This window comes from Anopheles maculipalpis, chromosome X, assembly GCF_943734695.1.
Source record: "Anopheles maculipalpis chromosome X, idAnoMacuDA_375_x, whole genome shotgun sequence".
Taxonomy (NCBI): domain Eukaryota; kingdom Metazoa; phylum Arthropoda; class Insecta; order Diptera; family Culicidae; genus Anopheles; species Anopheles maculipalpis.
The window spans coordinates 14,864,706-14,890,909 of NC_064870.1; the positions used below are offsets into that span (position 1 = coordinate 14,864,706).

The 26,204-nt window shown below is 42.1% G+C and overlaps 2 protein-coding genes across 4 annotated transcripts in view; both read right to left on the reverse strand.

Moving 5' to 3' along the window:
* LOC126568065 (palmitoyltransferase ZDHHC8) overlaps window positions 1-26,204 on the reverse strand; it is a 347,611-nt gene that overhangs the window by 231,103 nt on the left and 90,304 nt on the right. The gene's annotated exons all lie outside the window — the stretch shown is intronic.
* LOC126557122 (transcription factor kayak) lies at window positions 6,878-22,795 on the reverse strand. Its single transcript, XM_050212790.1, has 3 exons — window positions 22,517-22,795; window positions 8,516-9,429; window positions 6,878-7,271 (listed from the first exon to the last, which is right to left on the reverse strand). Exons 1-3 carry the CDS (start codon window positions 22,793-22,795, stop codon window positions 6,878-6,880), a joined length of 1,587 nt encoding a protein of 528 aa, XP_050068747.1.

The window sequence follows — 26,204 nt, forward strand, 5'->3', positions numbered from 1 at the left end:
GAATAGCTTTAATAGAAAATATACGAATTTATATAATGTCGGTTAAAAACACGGTGTGTCAAAAAAAAAAAAGAAAACCCAAATTCGATTAACCGTTGATTTTGCATAAATGATGATGAAGATGATGTTTTCACTGCGTGTAAACAAAAAAAACAACAACAACCAAAATGAGAACGTTCACACTGCTTTCCTGAGAGGAAAAAGCGTGTTTTCCTCACGATCTTGTTTTTTCGTACTGTAATACGTAAATGTACACTACTACTACTACCGCTACTACTACAACTACTACTTCTGCTCATTAATACTACCGTTGCTTAGTTACTAACGGTAGCAATGCATATGTTTGTCTCTTGTACTATCACTTTTGAAGGATACGATGCCAGTAGAAGGGATAACAACTATTACAACAAAATATGCTTTCTTTCCGTACAAATTGCAAACGTTCTTCATTTCCTCAGTGACAATCTTAGGCGCTCGTTCGTATTGCGTCGTGGGTAGAAGACAGGTTGACCTTGCTTAGCGAATCAGACAGGGGGCCAAGACGCCGGACGCACATTTCCAGAAATACAGTAACCAAGATGGGCGTGGATTGTCATGTCTGCTAGTATTATATTATTTTCTTCCCTATATCGTAATCGAGGAAACAAAAATAAGAGTCAGTTAGAGAGAGAGAGAGAAAAGGAAGCTGTCCTTGATCCTTGAAATGATTTACCCTAATGCGGTCTGTTAGCCCTGACGCTAGTATGCGTGTGGGTGTGTGTGTGTGTGACACACAGGGAAGAGAAACATTGATACGTACCCGTAATAGAATGGTTCACCAATACACTTTGGGCATAATTATTGGTCCGACCATAGTCTCAAACTATAATTTTTTGTAAGTAATCGATTGTAGCAATCACTTTCCATCTGGGTTTAAGATGCTACTTAGGCGCAGCCAAACGCATAATTGAAATTTCTTTCGTTGCGGGTTACACAACACAATAACAGCAACCAAAACGATAGAGTTGGACTCACACGCTCGAACATAATATTAGTAGCTCTTATTACGCTGGCTGTATCATACTGCATACAGTATCGATTCGTTGAAACCACTGAGGGTAAGATACATTCTATCTATCTCTTTGATAGCATGGCAAGAATGCAAAGGAGTTGCAGTTGGGGTACTGATTTTAGATGTTTTTTTTATTTTCTATCTCTCTCTCTCTCTCTCTCTCTCGCTCTCTTTCTACATCCTTCCTGGGATTTTATCAACACATATGTCTGCATTGATCAGTGCGGAGGATGTGATGGAAACGAGCATCGGATGAATCAATTTCTAGATAGGTAGAGTAATCGATTCGAGACGAAATCATAGCTAGAGTAAAATTAAAGAAACAACAACAGAAAAAAAAAACTAATAATCAAGCACCTTAGCAAACTTTTAAAAGTAACAGTGCACGACTACGTCAACGTCATTAAAGAAAAAAGCAAAGAAACATAAAAAAAAAACAAATAAAAACAGCGTAAGTGGAAAACAATAAAGCAGAAAATACTAACTAATCGCATTCGCAGATATATATTTTTTTTTTGCTCCCTGTCTATAGTCAGTGTTAATGAAAGAAAGAGGTTTTATTTGCAATTGATTATGATTTTATGAAAGAAAGAGGTATTTCATTAAATATTTGGAGAGACATACTGTTAAATGGTTAACTATTAATTTGAAGCATTGCTCCAGCCAAGTGAAACTTGCTCAACACGTTTTGAGTAGTTTTTCTTGTTCTTCCGTTGTGCCCCAAGGTAGTGTTCGAAGTTCACTTTTATTTGCTTTGATTGTAATGCTCCCCCTCCAAAATATTTCGTCCTAGAGATCCTCTGGCTTTGGAAACGCTATATACTGTATATTGTAATAATGATCTTCTTCTCTCATGCTTCAGATGGTTCAAACACTTTTACTCTTCCTTAGATTTTACTTCCTCACTATCCGCCTATCGTTCCCGCATTTGTTTCTCCATGAATGTAAACATGAATGAATGTATGAATGTAATGTAAATGTAGCGATACCGCACCGATACGGATATGGTCCGACACCTCTTTTTTTTTTTTTTGTTAACGGGGAGGGAACCTTCAAAAGGTCCCCATCTCGGAAGGTGGTCTGCGGCTACAGACCAACCCTCAAGATGGGGTATGTGGGATTCATCGTGACGCTGGGCCCGTGAAGCGGACCCGGCAGCCGATGCGACCCAACTAAACCACTCCTCGACCTGATCCGAAACCTGCCGATGCGCTGATGTGCGTAGTACTCCATGCAGGTTCGTTTGTGCGATGCACTCATCCCGTTGACGCGCGGTTGCTGCGTCATTCGTCCTTGTTGTCTCAGCTGCTGCTGCTGCTTCGTGCCTTCCTTTCCGCTGCTGCTGCTCAGACCCTTCCGTCCGTAGCCGTTACTCCCGGTTGGGTCTAAGCTCCTGCTGCTGCTTTGGTTACTCGTCGCTGCTGCTGCTGCTTCTGTTGTAGTGTAGTCCTTTGCGTGCGGTTACGGCGGCAGCTATTGGTACCTTGGTTGTTCCGTATTCCGCCGTCGTTGTTGTCGCCTCCGTCTTGCCGTTGGTGGACTTTCCTCATTCCACCTCACTTGGAGGTTTCTGAAGATGGTCCGAGCGGCAGTCCGGACTGCTTCCCATGTGTCGCGGTTGGCACACATTTCCGCCGCCAGATTGTCCATCGTCAGGCGGGTGTGGCTCTGCTGCTGCATCTCATGCTGGATCCGAGCAAACCGTGGACAGTGGAACATTACGTGGTCGACATCTTCCACGTCACGTTCACACACCGGGCAGTTTGGCGAACCGTCGAGGATGCCTTTCTCGACGAAGTAGCTCCGGAGAAACCCATGCCCTGTAAAGAGTTGGGAAAGAAAGAAATCAATTTCTCCGTGCTTACGATTTACCCAGGACATAATGTCCGGGATAAGTCTCCTCGTCTTCATCCCCGGCGATCCCTGCTGCTCTGCTCCGGCTGTCCACTGTTGTTGCCAGCGTTCCATGGTCTCCTCTCTGCGTCGCTTTCGTATGTCTGGTCCAGTATATCCCCTCGCTACCTTGTCATGGTCCGACACCTCTTGAAGGTTAATATAGGATCTCCATACCCTACTCTGACTCAATACGTCCACGGCGTACAGAATGGTAACATATCTCTCCAAACATCTGAGCTTGGGTACACGGAGAAACCCAACCCCTTGGGAAGATGGGTTATGTGGCTAAATTCAGCGGAAGGGAGGGGGAGGGGGGGGACAACTAGCGTCTGTTCTCCATGTTAGGGGCGGCTAATTGTTCCTTCTGTCCTGGCATCTTACGGGACTTTCATCAGCTAGGATGCGTAGGCCCTCCGACGAGACAGGGGGCTGGGGGAGAGGCCTTACAAGCCGCCCCCAATACAATTGCAATGAAAGGGAACCAACAAATTTCGAATCGTATCAACAGATACAGGCCCACGTCACGGAATAAAGACTACGGTGGGAAACTCGGGACATGGAACTGCAGATCCCTCACATCACCTGGAAGTATCCGCCTTCTTTCGGACGAAGTGAGGACCTGCGGCTTCGAAGTAGTAGCACTGCATGAGGTGCGCTTGAAAGGAGTAACGGAGGGCCCCTGCTGCAGTGATTGGATTATCTACCAAAGCGGTGGAGAAAAGCATGAACTCGGTACGGCTTTCCTGGTCATAGGTGAGACGCGAAAGCGAGTGATCGGGCGGTGACCGATCAATGAACGAATGTGCAGGTTGAGGATCCACGAAAGGTTCTTCAATCTGAGCATCATCGATGTGCATAGTCCGTACCTTGGAAGCACCGATGACGATAAAGACCGTTTTTATACGCAGTTGGAGAGGGAGTACGACCGCTGCCCACAACACGACGTCAAGATTGTCATCGGAGATTTTAACGCTCAGGTCGGACGGGAGGAGGTATTTAAACCCACGATAGGAAGTTTCAGTTCGATAGGAAGCTGACGAACGACAACGGGCTTCGGCTTGTGAACTTCGCCTCCTCCTCCAAGCACATGACCATTCGCAGCACCTTCTTCCCCCACGCACCTCGTTTCAGTTACACCTGGAGATCACCAAAGCAGACATATTCCTAGATTGACCACGGTCTTATCGATGGAAGGCACTTCTCGGATATTATCGACGTAAGGACCTATAGAGGAGCAAACGTCGATTCAGATCATTTCCTGGTTACGGTTAAGTTGCGCCAAAAACTTTGCGTCGCCAATAAGCTGCTCTTTCAGCCTACCCCAAGACTCAACATAGATCGGCTAAGGCAAGCTGATGTGACGAGGGACTTCGCAAACGCGCTTGGGGAAGCGCTGCCGAAGAACACCACCACCGAGGCGATGTCCCTCAATGATCACTGGCGTATGGTGGAGCAAGCCATCAGCAACACAGCCGAGCGAACAATTGGCCGCGTAACACGTAACCAGAGGAAGGAATGGTTTGATGATGAGTGCAGGCGAGCACTATCCGAGAAGAACGCAGCGTTGGTGGCCGAACTGTTCAAGATGGGTCCGGAGAGGATTTCCGGCATCATACATCGGCTGATTGTTAAGATTTGAGATCAGGAAGAACTACTACGAATGGAAACTGGGTGTCATATAAATAAATATTACCGTTCTGTACATCGATGACGTATTGAGTCTGAGTAGGATATGGGACAACCTATATTATTCCTCAAGATGCTTCGGATCCACACCTATAAAAAGTGTAGAGTGAGCACAGCGCGAGCCCTTTGGCTGGATCAGGTGGTGTCGGGGAGGTGGAAGTTGCAGTCAGGTGAATCAGACGAAGATCGAATTGAGCCCTGAATCGAGCGTCATGGAAAATGTTTTGCCGACCTTGCCCATGACTGATGGGGATGTGCTCAATAAAGCGGGTAAATAAATGAAGTCATTCTTTCTTTTACAGTACAAAACACCAATATTTCTCGGTCCATTTTTGTTTAGTTTATTGCCAATACCACACGTAGCGATGATTTTTTCTTTTGAGCCAAAAAAGATGTCTCCTGACATTTCTTGTATATAGGATGTATAATATAAATGTGTAACGGCTTTGTATGCGTACTCTTTCAGTTTTTTTTTACAACAAATTAGGAAACGAAAATAGAACAAAAGGACTAAACAATCTTGTCACAAAGCCTGCTAAAAGCTAGAATAGCTTATTGCCCTTCCTACACATGCCTCTTAGAGCAGATACAGAAATAACGCAACCGTTTCATGTAGTCATTAAAGTATAATGTTAAAATTATTTTAAAAAAAGAACCACACGCACACTTGTAAATATCCTCTCTGTCTCTCTTTCGCGCTCTCGTTCTTTCTCTCTTTCTTTCTCGTTCTGTACACGTACCTAACCTAGGTGCCATTGCTTGTTTGGGGCATTACTAAAACTGTTCACAATCTCTTGTTTTTTTAGCGGATTATTTTCTATTCTTGCTTTATCTTTTCGTTACCATTTTGCGAGTTTTCAAAATAGCTTACACTTATTTACAATAATATTGGGAATCAGTTGCAGAATATGAAAAAAAGGAAATCAGAAATCAAATGCAGAAACAGCTCTCACAAATACAGTAAAATGTCTCTTTTGCTTGCATTCCTGTTTTTTTTTTCTTATAATTTGTGTTGTTGTTTCCAGGCTTAATAAGAGTGTGTCGATACCGTCTTTTCTAACAGACTGTTCGAACGGGATTAAATGTTTAAAATAATCGTTGCTTCTTTTGCATACCACTACCATCCGTTTCAAAGCCTTTTCAGCATGGTTCATACCTGCACTGTTTTCTTTTTTGTACAACAAACTGTACTGGATCACTCAATTCTCAATTGTGTCACTAATTTTTTACATCACCAATCTCACTATTCGTTGCAGTTTTCAATTATTTTTTTGTTTGGGTTTGCAATATATTGAGGTATATCTCAAACATTACAACTCGTCACTAGTGCCCACGTGCACTGTACTAATTATAAATCGATTTCTGTTAATTGTGTTTTCCTTTCTTATCAATTGATGTTAATTAATGTGTTTACGAAACACTCAGCGAAATAAACTTTTTAAATCGTCTCTCTCTCTTTCTCTCTCTCTCTCTCTCTCTCTCTCTCTCTCTCTCTCCATCTCTCTCTCTCTCTCTAGATTGCAAACTTTCATTGACTTCATAAATGTAATGGGAATAGGAAAAACGTAGAACATTTGTAAGAGTAGGAGAACAAAAGACCTTCATTTCAAACCAAATTAAAATCTTTTCTCAGAAGCTATTATACTAACGGGATTGATGTGTAAAATAACAACAAACAACAAAACGGTAAAGGCTAAATAATGACACATATTCGTTGAAATCGCTGTTTTATACAATGAATAATCATTTACACAGTGCCACATCAATATATTGCTCTAACGTAGTAGGAATTGTTCCCGTTTTCTTCTCCTGGGTGCTTGCCGTTTTTTTTTAAGTATGAAAAAACGATCGGACGCAAAGAAGTTAAAAAAAATGAAAAAAGCAATTAACAACCTCTCTTCACACCGGGCTAGGGAATGGGAGATACGGGAATATTTGTAAACTAAATAATAAATTAGGCAAATACGACTCGTTATTATCATCTATCTCATTGTCCAAAACAAAACGACAAAAAAAACCCTGGAGCCTTCCTCTCAGTCGTAGGTATGTGTGTGTGTTTTAGATTAAAATGTTCGTTTTTTCAAGTTTACCAATAAATGAATTTAATACGATTTATTCTATAAAAAAAAAGAAATTCTATATAAAAGAAAATAAGAAAATCGCCCAAAAGGGCCGACTCAAAAACCTAACTTGCTAGTATGCGCGCGCACAATAGCTTCTTTCGCGCCGAAACGACGAACCCCACTATAGACTACATAGCTTCGACGGTTCCGTGCTGGTCGGTGTGATAAGCTCTAGCGGGTTACGGTTCGGTGGAAAGCTGATCGGGGCCGCTATCGGCGTCAGCCCGGTACCACCCTCCATCAGGCTGTCGAAGTTAAACAGACCGCTCGAGGGCGTCGAGATTCCCAGCGAGCCACCACCTCCCCCCTCGCCCGATCGGGCGATCAACGGATACTGTGCGGCAGATTTGACGTCCAGACTGTCCGGACGCGTTGGACGGCCACCGTTGTTGCCGGCGATTGTAGCAGACGGTTTGTTGCTGCCCGCAAGCCCAACACCGGCAAGCGGCGCGAAGGCACTGCTGATTAGTGTTGGTGTCTCGAGGCTGTCGCTGTGTGCGTTCGAAAGTTTCAGCCTTAAAAGGGAAATAAGGGGATAAAAATAAAGCGAAACGTTAGAAAAGATCATACAATCATTAATAGTCTCTCAATATAAAGATTCTTCTTCCGCAGATAACAGGCAGCGCTAAGATTTGTCAAATGCTTCAAACCTATTTTTGCATGATCGCATACATTGGTGTTTTAGCTTAATGATGTTAAGAGTCATTCAAATCAAGAATCGGCTGCTAAATAATTCGTTAGTATTTTTTGTTTTATTAATATTAAAAATCATTTTTTAGGGCATTGTCATGAGCCTTATACACTTGGATCTTAGCCTTTAGGCCGAGAAGCAATTCTCATGTACCTTATGAAATTCAAGAATCTTTAAATATTCATGAATTTTTCGAGATTCACGATTCTTTAAAGGTTCACGATTTCTTTAAAAAAATAAAGATGAAATAGAAATATCAATATTCAGTTCGATTCATGAATCTGAATCAAATTCACCCAACACTAGCATACAGTACTACTATGAGTCATAAATGACTTAAGGCTGTGTTAATATTGAACCAGCCAGACACAAATACAAGAAACTTTCCTTAATCTTGCTGTATTTGATTATATATTAAATAGTATTTGAGACATGCACAAACTTAAAAAAAGATGAAAACTGCATAAATACCATCCAGCAATTTTTGCAATTATCCAGCAATTTTTGGAACTTTCAAATGGTTTTTTTGCCGCGTACCCAAACATTTTTGCTTGTGTCTCAAGAATTTTTGGGGCGTTCCTATGTATTTTGTTTCTTCTCTTGGTTTCCACTACTGATTTTGATTTCGTTTTGATATGCAAGACCATAGATTGATTTTCTCGTATAAAAGTTTACTCTGTGAGGAACTCTGTAAAGTTGTAAATATAACTTGATTCTTGATTGAATATACACAAAACTACCAACGTGTATAAATAAATTGACTTTCACTTAATTTTTCTGAGGGTGCATTAATTTTGCATTGCACAATTCATTTATTTATTGTGTATTATTAAAATAAATAATTTACCTTGTTTGGCTTGAATATTCAAACAAGTTTTATCTACGACCCTACAGAGTTTCCCAGGGTGCTCATAAACATTTATACGAGAAATTCTAAATTCTAGCATACCACAATAAAATGAAAAATCACCAGGAGAAACCAAAAATATACGGGAAAGTTAAAAAAAAACCTCGGGATACCCTCGGGGATGTAATTACACCATACAAAAAAAAAAGTTCTTTACATACTTTTTGGAAATTGTCCCATGCTCGGCAGCTTCGGTGGCCAGTTGTTCCTGCAGCTGGTTCGGTGGCTGATTCTGTTGCTGGGCCGCAATAAACTCATCATCCGGCTCGGTTTTAATCTTTGGCAGCACGAACGTTGCCGTATTCTCGAACCCGGAACTGTCCAGCTCGGCCGGTTTCAGATCGATCGGGCTTCGGCGGGCCTGCAGCCGGCAATGCTCCCGGTGCGTTTCGAGCAAAAACTCCAGATCGTCCTTCTCCTGCTGCAGCTGCTGAATTTCCTGCGCCAACGATTGGCGCTTCTTTTCCAGCTGGTCCGTCTCATCCACCAGCTCGTTGGTGTGGTCTTCGCGCCGCCGTCGGCAACGGGCCGCCGCCTGCTTGTTGCGTTCGCGCCGTATACGGCGCTTCTCCTCCTCCTCCGGTGTAAGATTGGATGGTTTGTGAGGCCGTCGGCCACCCACATTGCGACGGCCACCACCGGTGCGTGATCCTGTTCCGGTCCCGCCCGACGTACCGATCGCGAACGTGCTGCTGCCCGGCTCATGCTTTCCATTCTCATCGGTACCCCCGGTCAAGGCTGACCGGCGGCTGCGCGTACCGGTGGCCGGTTGCTCCATCGAGGCGGACGATTTCGAATCGTGATCATCCCCGGTGTAGCCGTGCGAGCCCGAAACCGCCCAGGAACCGTTCGAGTTGGTGCTGAGCGATTCCTGGCTAGCGCCACCATCCTGGCTGTGGTCCTCCATCGGGTAGGACGGCGGCACAAATCCTGCCTGGTACGGCAGATTGATCTGTGCGTCGTTCGTCGCCTCCATGAACGTTTGCTCGATGTTCTTGAGCGTGGTGGGCGTCAGTGTTGGCGTGGTGCGCGTTGGCACCCCGCTGTGTACCCCGATCCCGTCGAATGATGCAAACTGCAAACAAGAAAGCAAACAAAAACAAAACGGCCTTTTAGTAATGCTCGGCAGTAGAAAGGCCACGCAAGGAACACGCTCGGCAAAACATAATTCCAAGCATTAGAGGAGAAGGAGAAATAATTTGCTTATAATAATCAAACGAACACTTATCGAAACACTCTTTCCCGTTTGATGCTAACCTGTGCCAGTAGCATTTCTCGCGTGATGAAACTCGCAAAATCGTTGACATCCATTTTGCTTTCGTAATATAACGAACAGAATTCACACACACAATATTAAGCGTGTCGTTTACTTTAAAGTATTATTTTTCTTTTTGTTTCGTGTTTTTGTATCGTAATTGTTCGTATTATATTTGTTTATCACTTGAGTGTCGTTTTGTGTTAGTGCGATAAGTCAGTTCGTTTTGAATGTATTTGTTTTCTTGTATCTGAAAAAGACAAATGCATATGCCCATCGTTTTACACAACCGTTACCAGATTTCATTAGTATTTTCGTAGTATTGGAGTTTGCAATTTCCCGAATAAGAAAGCTAATAACTTTTAATCAGCTAGTCGTTTTTGTATGAAATTTTAAAGAAAGATGAGGCTATTTGCTGTCTAACTGATAAATGTTGACTTAGAATTTAAAAAAAAAATTTTTTTTGCTTTCATAGTTTGAAACATCTATATTTACAGTGGTTTATCAAGCGCCAAACATACTTTTTTTGTATGAAAATATGGTTTTCCGTTTCTTAGAACAAATATTTTTTTTATTAAGTCAATGTGAAAAGTGACTATACGGCGCAAGCCGCCATACTTAAAATAAATAGAAAATCAAAAATCAAGTAATCAAATTATACAGACAATAAAAATAGGCGAAGTGTCGGATAACCATTCTCAAGGATTTGTTATGGTTCCAAAAATTCAAACGAATGGCTTATTACTCACTTTCGTATGATTCAAGCAATTATACAGGCACACGAAAGTGAAGACTGACTAAATATTTTCACGCGTATCCGTATGACGATCATGCATTGAACAAGCTCCCTGCACTCCCTCTCAATTTTGAACAAGCTAAAACAAGCTTCCGTTGTATGAAAAAATGACTAATAATGACCGTCATCAAAGAACGCGTCATTAGTCAGACATTAATAAAGTCATTATTTTCGATTAGACATTAATAAAGCCAAAAAAGGGAGAGATAATGCAAAAATTTAATTTTTTATATGATCATTATGAAATATTTGAAGTCATTTTTTATTTATTTTGCCTATTTTAAGGTAAAAACTCTGCTCAATGAACAATTGCTTATGCATGGATGCAAGGAAATTACAGCCTTTGTAAGTGAAAAGTACAAAGAAAAGGGTTTTTTTTAATTGTCATCTAAATGTTATTAGCGCGACAGCCAAAAGTCTTTCCTCGAAAATTTCATCAAAATATCAAAACGAGCAGATCAAAATGCTTCATAATACGACAGAAGAAGAAATATTTAAAGTAATACAAGCTTTAAAATACGAGAATATTATAATATTGTAATATTATGAGAAAATAGAAAATAGACAAATGGAAAATTAAATTTAAATTATATTTGAAAAAAAAAATGGTTACACCTCACCAACAAAAACTAAAACACCTTCAGCCGGCCCGATATGCGCTGTGGAGGATCTTCTTTTCCTCAATATGCGTAATCGAATATAATTAGAGATGCGCGTGTACAACCCTGTAACATTCGGCTACTTCACCCTAACCACACCTTTATTTTATTTTGCTGCAACGTGTGCGAGTGTGTACTATTTGTCGCATGTTTTTTTTTTTATGGATCCACTTCCGGACACGCGAAACCATACCACAATCGAGCATCGGAAGTGTTGGTGTCTATGGAACAGCAAGCGATAGACAATGTGTGTATCAAAATCAAAGTGGTTTACCAAACGAAGGGCGACTACAGGGGCGTTGCAAATGTGTAGAGATAAGTAGGAATTTATTTTTAAAGGTGATTTAATCACCTCTCAACCAGAGCGCGCGCGCACAGACACACACACACAAACACACACTGGTTTTTGCATCATCCGCTGTTTAGTGGTAAACGGCAGCAACAACAACAGACGGTGGGTTATGTGTGGTTGAGGGCACGTTTAGACACGTCTGATCCAGTTCGATACACAGGGTTTGATCGAACTTTTTTTTATTTTGTTTTTGTATGACAGCACATAGGTGCAAAACGTAAACATATCACCGGAACTAAACGTGTCTAAACGAGCACTTACTCATCCCAAAGAACAAACCCTTGTTGAAGAATGTATGGAGCTTTATGATTCAGCACGGATCCAAGTAGTGTGTCCTTGGTTTGTACTAGCGGATCATTTTTGTTATAGCTAGTTTTTGGAGAGCGTCCAACCCATAACGATGTACTTGTGTCGGGGGTAGGACCCGATGGTAGCCAGCCTTCACACGGCAGGACCGGACTTCAAATCCCATTCGGGGGCCCGTAGTGGCGATGGTGGCGATGGCCCCGGCGTGACTTAGTAGGTCGTGGAAGCCAAGAATATATACCCACAACTTATTAAAGTATATTATTACACACTCGTTCATACACTTCCACACAAACAAGTGTTGCAAAATATTTCCATGACCTGGTGGGAAAGATTTCGGGAGGATTTTTTTGGAAAACAAAACACACAGCACAGGATCTGATCGTTTCCCGATAGGCAACAATAGGCGATTGTTGATTGCTTGTGAATGTGTAAAAATTGCACTATTTGATGGCCGGAAGGTTGAATTGGTGGTGACTGCCAAGGTGTTTACAGCAAGGATTAACTTTTCAGAGCACAACAGGTGCCTAGTTACGATACAAGGTCCGCCAAAACCGCCAACAAAAACGGTCTTGGATAAACTGTTGCACTCAAAGTAACACCCCCCTAAACTAATGCACTAAAACGAAGCTTAACTAATGCACTTGTAATTAAGTTTTCCCCGCAATAACGATATGAACGTTAATTAACTTATACGCACAGTGAGGAAACCAAAAAAACCGGATAAAAAGGTATTTCGCGATTACAACAACAAAAATAACACTCGTGTTCGTTTTAGGGAGGGAATCTTCGAAATGACTAAGTTAAGCGAGGCCCGTCTGCTTGTCGGCGCACTGGCGACGCGTCGTGTTTCGGATTCGTAACTGACGCACACATCACCGGTGTGCGCGCTGTTCGCCGGTTAAGGTATCTCCACCCCATACCAACCCAAACGGGGTAGATCTCCCAGAGAGCAAACCATTTTGCCTATGCGCAGTCGCAACATCCGTATTTGCACGTATACACACACACACCCACACGAGCGCTCGCGCAAGGGTAGGCTAGAGCACTCTTTTTGCAACGGATGCGTCAAAAGCGATCGCAACGATACAATTACTCCTTTCTGCTACAAAGAGCAGTATGTACACAAGGGAAGACGATCGCGCATTGACAGCACTGACAGGTAGTACAGTGTATGTTGACAATGCACAGTGGACACTTGCCTTGATGGAATTCAAAATTGAAGCAGTAGTAAATCAATATTGTTCTTCCAAACTATAGGATCAGATAAAAAAAAATCAAAATATTACCTTTTAAAAGAAGCTACTTTTGAAATAAAAAATATACACAAATTGAGAAAAAAATGAATCTAAATTTTAATGTTGTGTTCATCAACTTTAAATGGCTCCAATTCTTAAATCAGATTCAAATGTTTCAGAAAGCACCTGCAGACATGTGCAGATTCAAAAGTTACTAATGTTTATACATTTTAATTTTTACATCATAATACATACTAGGCGTCTTCATAGAGGCGATGGAATTTGAATAGCAGTAACCTTTCATACCTACCCAACAAGCAGATGGTGAAAGAGGGAAGACAGTAAGAGAGAGGATATTAGCGGCTATTGTCCTTACAGAAGAATAATTGCTGTCATTGTCTCCCAGGTTATGAATCGCCCACTGCAACCTGCCTTTGAATGGTTGCTTTCGGGAAGTTAGTGTAGTGCTGCTATTATTATTCTTTGTATTACTCCCTTTGAGGTCCATTGAAAGACCGACCGACATTGGAATCAACCATTGGACACGTTTTCGCTCCTCAGGTTTTAACCATACTTTATGTTACAATGGTAAATTAGATGGTTTTATAAAAAAATCACATCAAAAAGTTATTTCATCCCAATATTTGTTCTAAAGTAACCATAGTGCAGTGGTCGCTGATCGGTCCGTCAAAATACAAATCAAAGTACGGTATTGTAAGAAGGTTATTTTTCGGGTAAATTCATTCGGAGTGCATTAATCCATCAAATGCTCTGAGAGTTTTTAATTTTATTTTAATAGCTAACAAACTTCAAAACAATCTATCAGCCAGAGAGAGAACGTGGTTTAACTTTTCTATAAACAAGAATAATGCATTAGTAATAGGCTTGGTATGCCTTGAACAACCCTACAACGGGGAACCCCTACGGGCATTGATCAACGATTCTGAAGCCCGTTTGTTGACTTTGAACCGAAGAGTAGGTTTTATTTTCCTGCCAAAGAGGATCATAAATAATCGCTGTCGGCTTAGTTTGCGATTTTGATTAAGGTGTACACCGCGCGAAAGGTATCGTAGTAAGTGTTCCAAAAAAACAATCACAGCATTTTGTTTTTTTTGTTTGGTACTGCAAATTTGTCCTTTTGTCAAGATTTGCGTTTCGCAGTCAAGAGAAACAAATAACGGCAGTGTGTTGCGACTCTCGGAGCACCTGCTATCCACTGGCCCCCGCGACCTGCCCTCCATCAACTACAACGTTCCGCCCTTTGTCCTTCTCTCCAGCGGACAAATAAAACGCGCACTCTAAGAACTCTCCCATTTTATCAATAAAGGAACAAAAACCCCGGACAAGAAATGGGTGGTAAGCGTATATTCACGATTCAGCACGCATCGACACGTTTCTTGTGGATATGTATGTACCACATGGTACGACAGAAAAGAGAGAGAGAGAGAGAGAGAGAGAGAGAGAGAGAGAGAGAAAGGGAGAGATGCACCTGATGTGTTGTGCTGCGCACTTGTATGATCGCATGCACATAAATGTGCCACAGCACATGCCCTGGGCCCCGTGTACCAATGTAGGACACACAATAAGGCGCAACCAACAACAACAAAATATACAAGAACACTATGACAGCAGTAGGATAAAGAAGATCAACGGTGGTATGTACCAATTTAAGCAGTTTATATCGTTGCATGAAGGCTTAGTACGGATCGCTTTTCGTCCAACGAGTGACCTCAAAAAACGATCTACTACTAGGGCTACAAAACACGTTGATGAGGTTGATGTTGGATTTTTGTTACTCTAGAACATTCCTGAACCTCAATGATCCGATAGCTAATCTTATGCACATATAAATGTATTTTACGATGATTGTATTATTACTCCTACAGGGGAAATACATGTGAGAGGGGCAAATAAATAACAACAGTGTACATCCGAGTTGGTGGTGGTGGTAGTAGTGCTACGCGACGTTTTATTGAAGCGACACGGTTTTATCCCACCGCTGGCCGTCCCAGTAACCCTGCATGACCTTGGCGGTGCGCGGATACGTGACAAATATGCGCACTAACATTGTTGTTTCTGTGTTTCGCATTTTTCGCCCATTTTTTCTATCTCAAAGCCTGCTAAATGTACACGCTTCGGATACTACTACTACTGCCTATGAACAGAACGGCAATTGCAGTTGGAGCTGTGCTGAAATTTATCAACCATTGCTATCGGTGTGTAGTACGGTACCACTACCCACAAACAATCTATTGTCCACGATCAACGCATTTGCAATATTCATCTCTCAGTTGTAAGAAATTGATTGTGACGCTTTCGCTATTTTCGAATTCAACAGCCCAATGAAACGGAACCAAACGCAGGACTTTGTTGCTATTCGTACGCATCTGCTATCGCTGCCGATGTGACAGAAAGACCGGGAAACCCCGTAGATACCCGTGTTGAGAATGTGGTCACCAACCAACCACGTAACCAATTTGGTGTTGACCGAAGGCCACGTCTCTTTCAGCTTTGACTTAATTGTATGTCGTTTTGTGGTTGCGCACGCGTTTGTCTGTGTGAGTGCGTATGTGTGTTTCGGATACCAGAAACTACCAACAATTGAAGCCGGTACCGACTATCTGCCCATAACTGTCACGTGCATAGTGCACGGGGTAGCATATTATCCTACAGCTTGCTTACCGAAGTCATACGAGCGGACCCAAAGTCCCAAAGTATATTTATTTTCTTTTAAGCTGTTCCAGATGCAATATTCCAACTTTTCAGCAAGGATAATGTTTGTAATTTGATTCATTAATCAAACCAGCAACAACGATTCTTTCGTTGCTTTTTTATCGCACATGAAACGGCTAGACAAACACTTATATCTAATGATAGATAAACAAGCGATAACGTGTTCAAATTCAAGCCGGAGTCCGCAGGACAAACGCCCGTCACCATTCATCAATCGCCACACAACCTTTATCACCACAAACTACTGTCGCAAAGCCCGGGTACATACAAAATGGCGACGGTAAATGATGAAACGTGATGTGTGTGTGTGTTTGAAGGATGACGAAATTTAGCATGAAAATTGATAAGAAATTCCAGTAAACACAGTACAATTGGGGAGAGAATATAGAGCGGCTTTGATGATTTGAGTGTCATGGATCAAAAATCGAAACACGTCGGACATTTTCTTTTTCTTGTGACGTACTATTCAAAGCAAACACAGGCTCGACGACATCCTTGATTTGGATTCTACATTTATGCTGGATTATAAAAAGTCCTTGGATATAGAGTTATATACCCGAAAGTCCAGGATTGGATTTGATACCCGCCGCCGGGCGGAGGACCTGCCATGTGAAGGACCGGTGCCGTGCTACCGGCTCGGCCACCAGTCTACCCCGGTCTACTGTCGTCTAATACTAGTTCATATTCCTCGGTGTAGCTACGCTTCGTGTACTTACGAGTTTACTAATCGGTGTCAACGGTGTGAGCGGTGGGTTGGTGTTGTACGCGTTGAAGTAAACATCATTTAGCAGCACGTTATCATCCCTCGTCATTATTTGATCGGCTGGCAGTGTTTTGAAGTGGTCGCGATCAGAAGAAGGACACCACACTCGCGTGATGCGTACCGTCGTTTGTCGTATATAGGAAGCTCCACCGACAACAGGACTTAATTCGGTTCACAAATCCCTCACACTTGCCACACACTGCTGGATCTCTCTCTAGCCCAACTGGACGACTTTTTCACTAACTGATCCACTAACGGAAAAAAATTCCCGCCCGGTTAGTATATCGCACTTGTTTTAGGATCCTTCAATTGCTTTCCAAAGATGCTCCCGGCCAGTGAAGCAGACAAACACTTATGCAAGTTAAACTACCGAAAGGCAAACCCCGTATGGTGGAGCTTTGCTAGCGTTGAAATTACTTGCACAGAATGGTGCCGAACCTCACTTAAATCATGCCGTAGGCCCGATAAGAAACATTCGGTGTGAGTGTCGTTTCGTTATTTTTTGCTTACTTAAAGCTTTATCACTTCACAATCACCGACCGACACCAACACACAAACACAGGGAAGCTTAGTTATCAAAATTTGTCACGAAAAACTCTCGAACTTCCGCAAAATTTGATTGGTGGTTTGTTGTTTATCGATGGTTTGATAGTGCGGCGCGAACTGGAATGGCTTGTTTCGCGAACAGCTCACTATACGCGGCTCGTACCAGTGCGTCACTCGGATGTTTATGAACTAAACTGTGACGGCATGTTGGCTGGCCATTTATATAAAGCACTCACTACGGCCCCCACACACCACACCGAGAGGGCAGGCACCCGCTGCACGAACCATTTGGTGTGTGCTGGCATATTGTGCGATGAGTGACCGGCTAGCCAAGCAACGCGATAATGGTCAGGTCTGCGGAATCGTCTGATTGTGTGTGATCTCTCTTTCCACCACCATGGTTAAGGGTTGCCGTTGAAAGACACTCAAAAACACATGCACACATACAGACACCGGAAGCAGAGCACAAAACTCCGACAATCACCAACCCCCTCCCCCGAAAAAAACCCCATCACAAGTCTAGCAGGTCACGGTTGTAATAGCATCCTCAACTCGTTGCCGGCCATTTCTGTCTGCCTGGTGAGCTGCGAGACGTGAGTGGTACAGCGCACAGCTTTATACGGCGTGACCGCAAAACATGCCGGGAATTCCCCAAAATGGGTTCTCGGTATGAGGCGCCATAGTCTCTCTTCTGGTCTTTACGAAACTGCCCATCCTATGGGTCCGTCTTCGCCTTCCCAGCTTCTTCTAAACCATTCCCCCCATTATACAGCAGCCGGTTGCAAGTACGAACTTCAACCATCGATCCGGAGGACCATCTCATTCTTGCACGTCGCCATTCGTAACCCTGTCCCCGGTTCGACGAGGCTCCGGCCCCTCCTCGCGCTGGGAATTTTGTACCACGAGTTTCGCGCTGAATAACAAACACCAACGCGAGTCAGCAGCGAATCAGTGCATCCAGCAAGAGATGTCACGTGCCTTTAAGATAAAGGAAGAAAAAAAGCACTAAGTCATATCCAGGCATCGCTGCGCATTGACGCTGTTATCAGGATCAGAACGAGAGAGCGGCGCGCAGAATGAATTGGAACTGCATGCGAAACCTGCATTTCTCTTGCAACATTGACGCTGAAAATGCGAGCAAGTTATGAGGGGGGAAAAAAAGGAATTGTTTGGTATGTTTTATTTATTTATATTTGAGTATGACAGCTCTCCGCCATATTGTCGAGGAATTATTTGGTAGTTTGATAAAACAATTAATACTCGCACACTGTTTATGTTATTTTCGCTATAAAACCTGTGTTAGGTGAAGATAGAATTATGCTAGAATTTCGTAAATGCATGCAAGACCACTGCTATCCAGCTACGAGATCACATCAAATCAAGCAGGTCAAAAATGGCCGACCAAGAACTCTCAAAGTTGGTAGAGCGAAGGAATTTTTCTTTGTCTAATAAAATGTTTTGTTTTGCCTTTTGCAGTACCGGCAAACAGAGACGTATAAGCTCGCCAGCAGGCTGCGCGAGCGCATCGGGTATGTAAGCGATAAAATCGTGCAACTTTGTTCGAGAACAGGAGAAAAACCGTTTTTCGTTGGAAGGAAAAAGAAGTACAGAAATAGCTTGCGAATGAAACACCACGATAAGAACTGCGATAAGGATTGCGCAGTTCGGTCGAAAACGCTTCAGAGGGTTGGGTTTTCTGAGCTTTGTTATACTACACCAGTTAGCGGGGCACGGTGCAAAAAACGAAGGATATGAAATTGGGCGTCACTTCCTTTCTCGCTCGACGTTAAGGTGATAAGAAATCTGGAAGCAATTTGAAAGCAATTTTAGATGCGATGTACCACCCATCCGGGTTGGTGTCTTCTTTCACTGCTCCAGTAATCGAGCATTGAGAGTGTGCATATGCACAAAATTATCGTTCGGGTTTTCTTTTTTGTTCCGCGTGTAGCTCGAGCTGTGCGTCGGCCGGAAGTTGAAAAACTTTTACGTGTTATCGCAATTACTACAGCCCAGTATTCTGTTACAAGAATCGCAAGCTTCTATACAAAAAAAAAGATTAAAATTGTGCGAACTATGAGTGGTTCACATAGAATCACTATTATCATACAGATTTCCAATAAAACGGTTGAGCTACTACACAACCACGTTACAACACAGAACGAGTTATCGGATGTTCTTGTTGCATCAGAGCTTATTCCTAAGGAATTCTTTGACATTAGCCTATTGCATTGTCAATGCAGACCCCATTTTTGAGCTAGTCATGACTGTTTGTTAACATCAGGTCTATAGTCTTCATCGCCGAAATTGATAACCATAAAACTAGCTTCGGCCATTAACATTACATTCGTAACTTCGAGATTTTTCCACTCCGCCTTATTGTATGCTTCAGTATATATGCAATATCGCTATACATCGCCAGATGAACATGTGTAAGCACAGTCCGCATGTCAAAGGCATCCGACAAACGCGCACTTGCAGCAGACCCGAGCATCAACAAAAAAACACGCTAGCAATGAAGAGAAGAAAAGTTGTGGTAGCTCAGCACAGATGATGGTGATGACGAATCGGAATTTTGGAAAACCCAGATTCACCCAGACTCGGGCACATCCGAACGTTTTTCTGCGTATCCTGCTGCCCCTGCTGCACGTTTATCTTCTTTTTTTTTTAATGTACATTTAGCATTAGATCTTCGCCAAAGCTTTGGCGTCTTGGACTTCTTAGGATATAATTTCGGCGAACAGATTACCGTTAGAGAAAAGTTGAACCATCACGGTTAGTTAAATGCTTGTTTAGTTGGCTGTTTTTTTTTAAGTAAGGACAATATCTGGAGGAGCAACAAGATATACAGAATGCAACCATTGTGTAGTTATGCAGAGGAGCATCTCTCGCTGTTATTGTCCACTCGTGGTTTAGAGATGAATATTTTATTTTTAAAAATTAATTGACTTGAAGTAATCTGCTACGCCTCGGCCTGTAAACCTCGACATACATGTCCCATACATCCATATAACCTGTTAACCCAACGCACAGGAGACGAGACATTGAAGCCGACTAAAACGTACAGCAGCAATAAGTATGTGCAAGGAGCAAAACTTGTTGAACGTGAGCTACAAATCAACGCCAAAATAGCCCGCGGTTTCACCTAGTCATCGATTTTCTGCGAATTCAGCTTCGCGTATCGCGTATAATAAACAAGACGACCCCACATTCCTCCCGCCTTGCTTGATTTGTTTAGCATCACGCGTTAGTATTTTTCAACATGCACGCACACACACATACCGCAACATCTACCACAATCAATCCTATTTGTTCGGAAGTGGGCCTACGTGGACTAACAAAGTGAATAGTGGGAACAGAGCAGCACTGCTTCAGCTATCTGTGTGTAGCCCGTACCGGGTACAAGCGACAATAAAAAAAAAGAAATGCAACAATGGGAAATCCAACAAATGTACGTACCACGAGCTGACGTCACTTAGTGTGATGATGATAAAAAAAAAACACACACACACACACACAACAACCACAACCTACCGAACAAACGATGACGCATCGTAACATGCGGTGGTTTTGAGAGTCACAACATGTATAGGAGAAACCTCCCCGCCCATTCGCATTCGTTCACCGTAAAGCCCCCAACGAGCGGTGCGTGTTTGTTGGCGATGAGTGCCATTATAGGCAGGGATCTCACGCCCCAAGTGAAATCCAATTTCGCGGAAAGGAACTCTAGCTGCCGCCAATCGGCGTCGAGTATGACGACATCAGAGGCAATCGGTTGCGATATACAAAAACGGAAAGCGCGGCATACCACGTTGGCGCTCACTGGCGAGAGCTCTACCACTGAATCGAGGCGTACGCTATTGTCAATGCATAGTCCCTATTCCCAAAACATAGCTGACAAAGTTACTGAATTAAATCCGATTAGCAAAGGGGTATTGTAGTCTAATGTCTCGAAGTCTCGAAGTAACCAGTCAAAAATCTTCCTCTTCTGGGTGAGAAAACTAGACACGGCAAGACTTGGTCTGCAAAATTATGACTTCTTTGACGTGATAATCATGCCCTAGACAGCAACAAGGAGGGTACGTTTGATGATGGAGAGTCGAGTGAGATTCGATACCTAGTGTTCTGCAGTGTGTGAAAAGAAATGTCACCTCAGCTACCACTGTTAGTGTGCCATTTGCCTTGGTCGCCATCAATCTATTGTATACTCACCTTTGTAGAGACTAGTTACGAAAGACTAGTTTGCAAAAGTCTCTTGAAAACAAGCCGAGATGAAGTAGAGTAGCTAGGAATTTGTAACTACTTTAGAAATGGTGCAAAAGGTCCTCAATGCAATTTAACTTTCATCTTCTCCGGCACTGCAACCTCCAAAGGACTGCCATTCTTATCTGCATTGACTTGATAGTACCGGGATGTAAATAATCAATTGTACGTATAGCGAGAAAGGATGGAATAATAAAAAAGGATATTCCGTCCTGCGGTGTGGAAATCGGTGCCACTACCGCCTGGGCTAATAGACCTTCCAAGAAAGCTTCAAAATTTGTTGTTTATTGAGGTTTATTTAAATAAAACCGACGGAGTGATTGATTGGTGTTGTCGACGACACGAAGTTACAGAAATTTAACATACAATTTAATGCACAACTGCAAGTAATACTGTAGAGGATCGCGTAATAACTTGTGACACAATCCCGTATCAAACGCCTCACCAGTCGAGTAGAGGAGACGACACATGCGACCCAGAGGGTCACGCGTACCAAGCTGGCCGCGCACTGTCCGGGAGTCCGTATAGGTATAGGTCCACCGACGAGAGGAGCGCTGGACAATCGACGGAACCGTTTTGCAGTGCAGCAATGAAGGCAAGTTTGGCCCGTCAAATTCATTCTTCAAGCTGCGGCAACCCGAGCAGCAGGCACCAGGACGTATATCTACGTTTAATGGATTCGATCCGCCCCAGGGATCGGGTTTTGTGCTCGCATACTCCATCAGCGAACGAACTCGGGAGCAGTACAGCGACTTGGTGCAAAGTGGATATTGGGTATTCCCGCGCCATATTTATAACCAAGCCTAGCAATTTAGGTTGCACCAAATATTCCTTTAGAAATAAGTAATAATGGTGCAGAATATAGATCTATAATATTAATAAGAAGATGGTCCTTACTCAGCAATTACTATCCAGCGCCATATTATAATTTAGTCGAGGAAGTAATTGCATCCCAAGGTTCTTCTTTTGCCTTAGCTTTAAGATCCACGACCTATTAGACAATATCTCACTACGTCTCTGTCGTGTGAAGACTGGCATCCCTTTCACCTCACCACCGCCACCCCCCCCCCCCCCCCCCTTCAAGGTTCCTCGTGGTTGAAAAAAAAAACAAATGAAGAATTTAAAGATTAGCAAAAATAATAAGCCGGTAACAGAGGTTACAGATCTAAAGAAGATATCACCAATAATAAAACAGCTAGTAACAAATATAGAAATTTAATGCTATTTGAACTTGGTTTCGAAATCTTGACTTACCGGCCGAGATATAAGAATGTTGGATAATGCTTGCGATGGCGCGTGGATGGAAAGATCGAGAGTGACAGGTTGTTTGTTGAGGTTACGACCACTCTCGCTGCTATCCGCGACTGGAATTTCCGGTGCCATTTGCTGTGGTGGCTGTTGATGCCTGGTAGTGCCGTAACTTCTGGAGCTGTCCTGCGTGTTTTCCGTACTGCTGCTATTACTGTCATCGCTCTCGAATTGCGAATGATCTTCGTACGCGCCCGATGCAGTTTTGCTGTGATTCTTCATCATGCGCTCGTTTGTCCACAGCGTTTGGATGTTGTTTTGACGTTTCGACCACCTTTCAACCTGTACGAAAGTGTTGGTGCAATCACTAACGCATTCACGCATACACAAACAAAAGTGATGACCTACCTTCACGCAACACAACACGACTTTTTTTTATGGAAATCTTTCTACCGCCTTTTGCAGGGCAAGTTAATTGACCACCACTATCGAAGCGTTTCTTAGTTTCGAAGTATGACTATAAACTTCTGCTAACGTTCGCCGCGGAAGTAATTAACGCCCTTGGCAAACTTCTTTTGTCATACGCAAATGCGTGTTCACAATGTGTTTGCTTCTCCGTTGCTCTACGTATTCATCACTGTACACAGCCGAGTACGAACGCACACAACCATTGAAGAAATTACGTTGTTGCTCTCGCAATCTCTTAGGATTTTGTTATGGAATTGAGCAAAACATTTGGCGAAGCCTTCCAAGACAGTACACGATCACACCAGCCAGCCCATCAACGGTAGACGCACGCACGGAATACACACGCGAGAAAGTAGGCGGAATCGCACGTCATGAGAGTAGATCACATAGGTAGAGCTTTTTTTCGTATGCGAGCTAGCCTTATTACAAACATCTGACACCAATGATTCATCGTTATATCCGACAGTGTTTGCACCAACACACTTGCAGCACTACCGCTAGGAAGCTGATGATTTTTTCCTCCCAGCAGCACAACACACAACACACACAACATAAAGCAACTCACATAACCGGTTTCTGAAAAAATACTGCGAAAGAAATGGAACGAGTGTATGAGTGTATAGGCGATCGTGTGAAAGAGATGGCGTGCTTTTCGTATGGCACTGTCAAAGTGTGTATAATATACAGGTGGGGCTTAAGCCGATGCCACACGTCAGCTACAAATCGCAGCTAGTTTTGACAGCGACGCGGGTCTATTGTTCTCTCCAAAGTGGGTATAATATACAGATAGGCCTATAGTTCTTTCCAACAGGCCATTTTTAAATACCCATTTGACGTTTTGAGGAACGGTGTCCAAGCGTACCTTTAAGGGGCTATAACACGGAAGAAAATTCTGTCGATTGATTTTGCTTCTTATCTGTCAATATTAGCTTTTGACATAATAATGCCTTCCGCTCGTGTGATAACACATTTATTAGAATTCGTATTCCGATATTGAAGTTTGAACAGAAAAAATGATTTTTTTCGAAGACCTAAGCAATCAAAAAATCACATATCAAAAATTTCTCTAATTACCCTTATTTATTCTCAAAAATAAAAAAAGACAAATTTGTATTGAAAAGAGCCTTATTAGTGATTAATAAGGCTATTTTGTTAATAGGGGTTGTTTTTTTCTATACACCTCGTAAAACATTTCGTAGGCATATCTTGAATACAAGTGTTTTGGTTGCATAAAACTGTCAAACATTTTTTTGGTGCAGCTCATTGTTTACTCAGATAGCAAAATTTCGATATCAGACCCTACTAAGACCTATTTACGACGTCATAAATCAAAACTTATATCATTCCCAATAGCAGTAGTAATAAGACTTGGATGAAATAAATCGAACTATAATTAAAGCCGAATGTACCATAAAAATAGAATATTCATTTATGGTTATGAAACGTTCCAGAGCAGTTTCAATCGTTTCATGCAGCATGTAGAATAATTCAACAATTTGAATGTATTTGCAATTGATTATGACTGTAAAGTGCCAACAATTTAATTTTCGTTAGCCATTTCACTGCACATGTTTGAAGTTAAGATCGCAATCAAAGTACAATCTGAAGCAAAATCGCACTTAAACAATAAACCTTTGATGAACAAAATCAATACAGCTATGTTCCAGCAGGCAACTATGAGTCAAATGACAAGCAGTACTTCGTTAAATAAAAAAGGCAACTAAACGAAATTTGAAAAAAAATCATCAACTATGATGAAAAGTTTTCCAAAACAAATTTTTTTATTAAAAATGCACAGTCATTTCAGAAACATTTTAATGAATTCGGTAATATTTGCGATTTTTTCTTTCATACTGTAAATTAAACTATTCGATACTGAGGCATCTTTAAAATTTAAATGGTTCAATTAACGAAAAAAAAATCAATAATTTGTAAACATCTTGGCTAAAGAGTAATATAGGCCCTCAAGTTGCACGCAGCAAACTCACATGCAAGCTCCAAAGTCGTTTGTGAACATGGCTGAGTAGGACATATTGAAAATATTAAAACTATTGGTTTATAAAATCCAAAAAATCTTATTTTAACTAGTTTTAATACAATTTTAGTAATTCAATGAACTTTCTACTCAAATCATGTTTAAATATCTTTTTGTTCGTATATTGAGCCATCAAAATTAAAAAAAAAGGCTCACTATAGAATTATTTCAATTACAGTATGAACTGTCTCGTTTAAATGATGAAATAAGCTAGTGAAATGTTTATAATAATTAGGCTTATACATAAAATAGCTTTTGTGACACTTAACAATAATTTCAAATAACTTTCCTCATTTTAATAATGATTTATTTAAATAATATTTTTATGTCCTACCCATAATGGTCACAATCTACCGTGATTTTTCACACAACCTTGCATGAGATGAATCCCGTACAACTTGAGGGCCTTTATTACTCTTTAGCCCAAAATTGCCCTAATAACCACTACTAAGGGTTTTTGCAATACAAATTTGGGCTAAAGAGTAATAAAGGCCTTCAAGTGTTACGGGATCTTATCATGCTAGCTGTTGTGAAAAATCACTGTAGATTGTGACCATTATACGTAGGTCATGAAACTAATATTTAAATTAATAATAATTAAAAATGAGGGCGGCCCGGTGGTGTAGGCGACAGCGGCACTGGTCTTCAAACGGCAGGACCGGGGCTCAAATCCCCTCCGGACTGTCCCCCCGCAGCGAGGTCTGACTAACCAAGTACGTGGTATCGGCAGTCTAGAAAGCCATTTCCTTGGCCGGCATGACCTTAGAGGTCGTTACGCCAAGAAGAAGAAGAATAATTAAAATTAAGAAAGTTATTTGAAATAATTGTTTAATGTCGCAAAAGATAGCTTATGTATAAAATTATACGACGGCTATTCAAGGAAAGGGAGAAGAGGTAACGCTAACACCAAATCTTTTTCTCAGGGGATATTCACCCAGTGATGCGCGCGATATGCCAACGACCGATATTAAGGGGGCTCTGAAGGACGAATACAAGCGAACCCAACAGCTGTTTAACGAACTCTGGAACAGATGGATGAAGGAGTACGTGCCGAACCTCAATCCAAGAACCAAATGGTATGGTGAAATGAAGCCACTGGAAGCTGGAGACCTGGTCTACATCGTGGACGGTGACAACCGCAAGAATTGGGTCCGTGGCATTGTAGAAGAACCTATAGTCGCGAAGGATGGA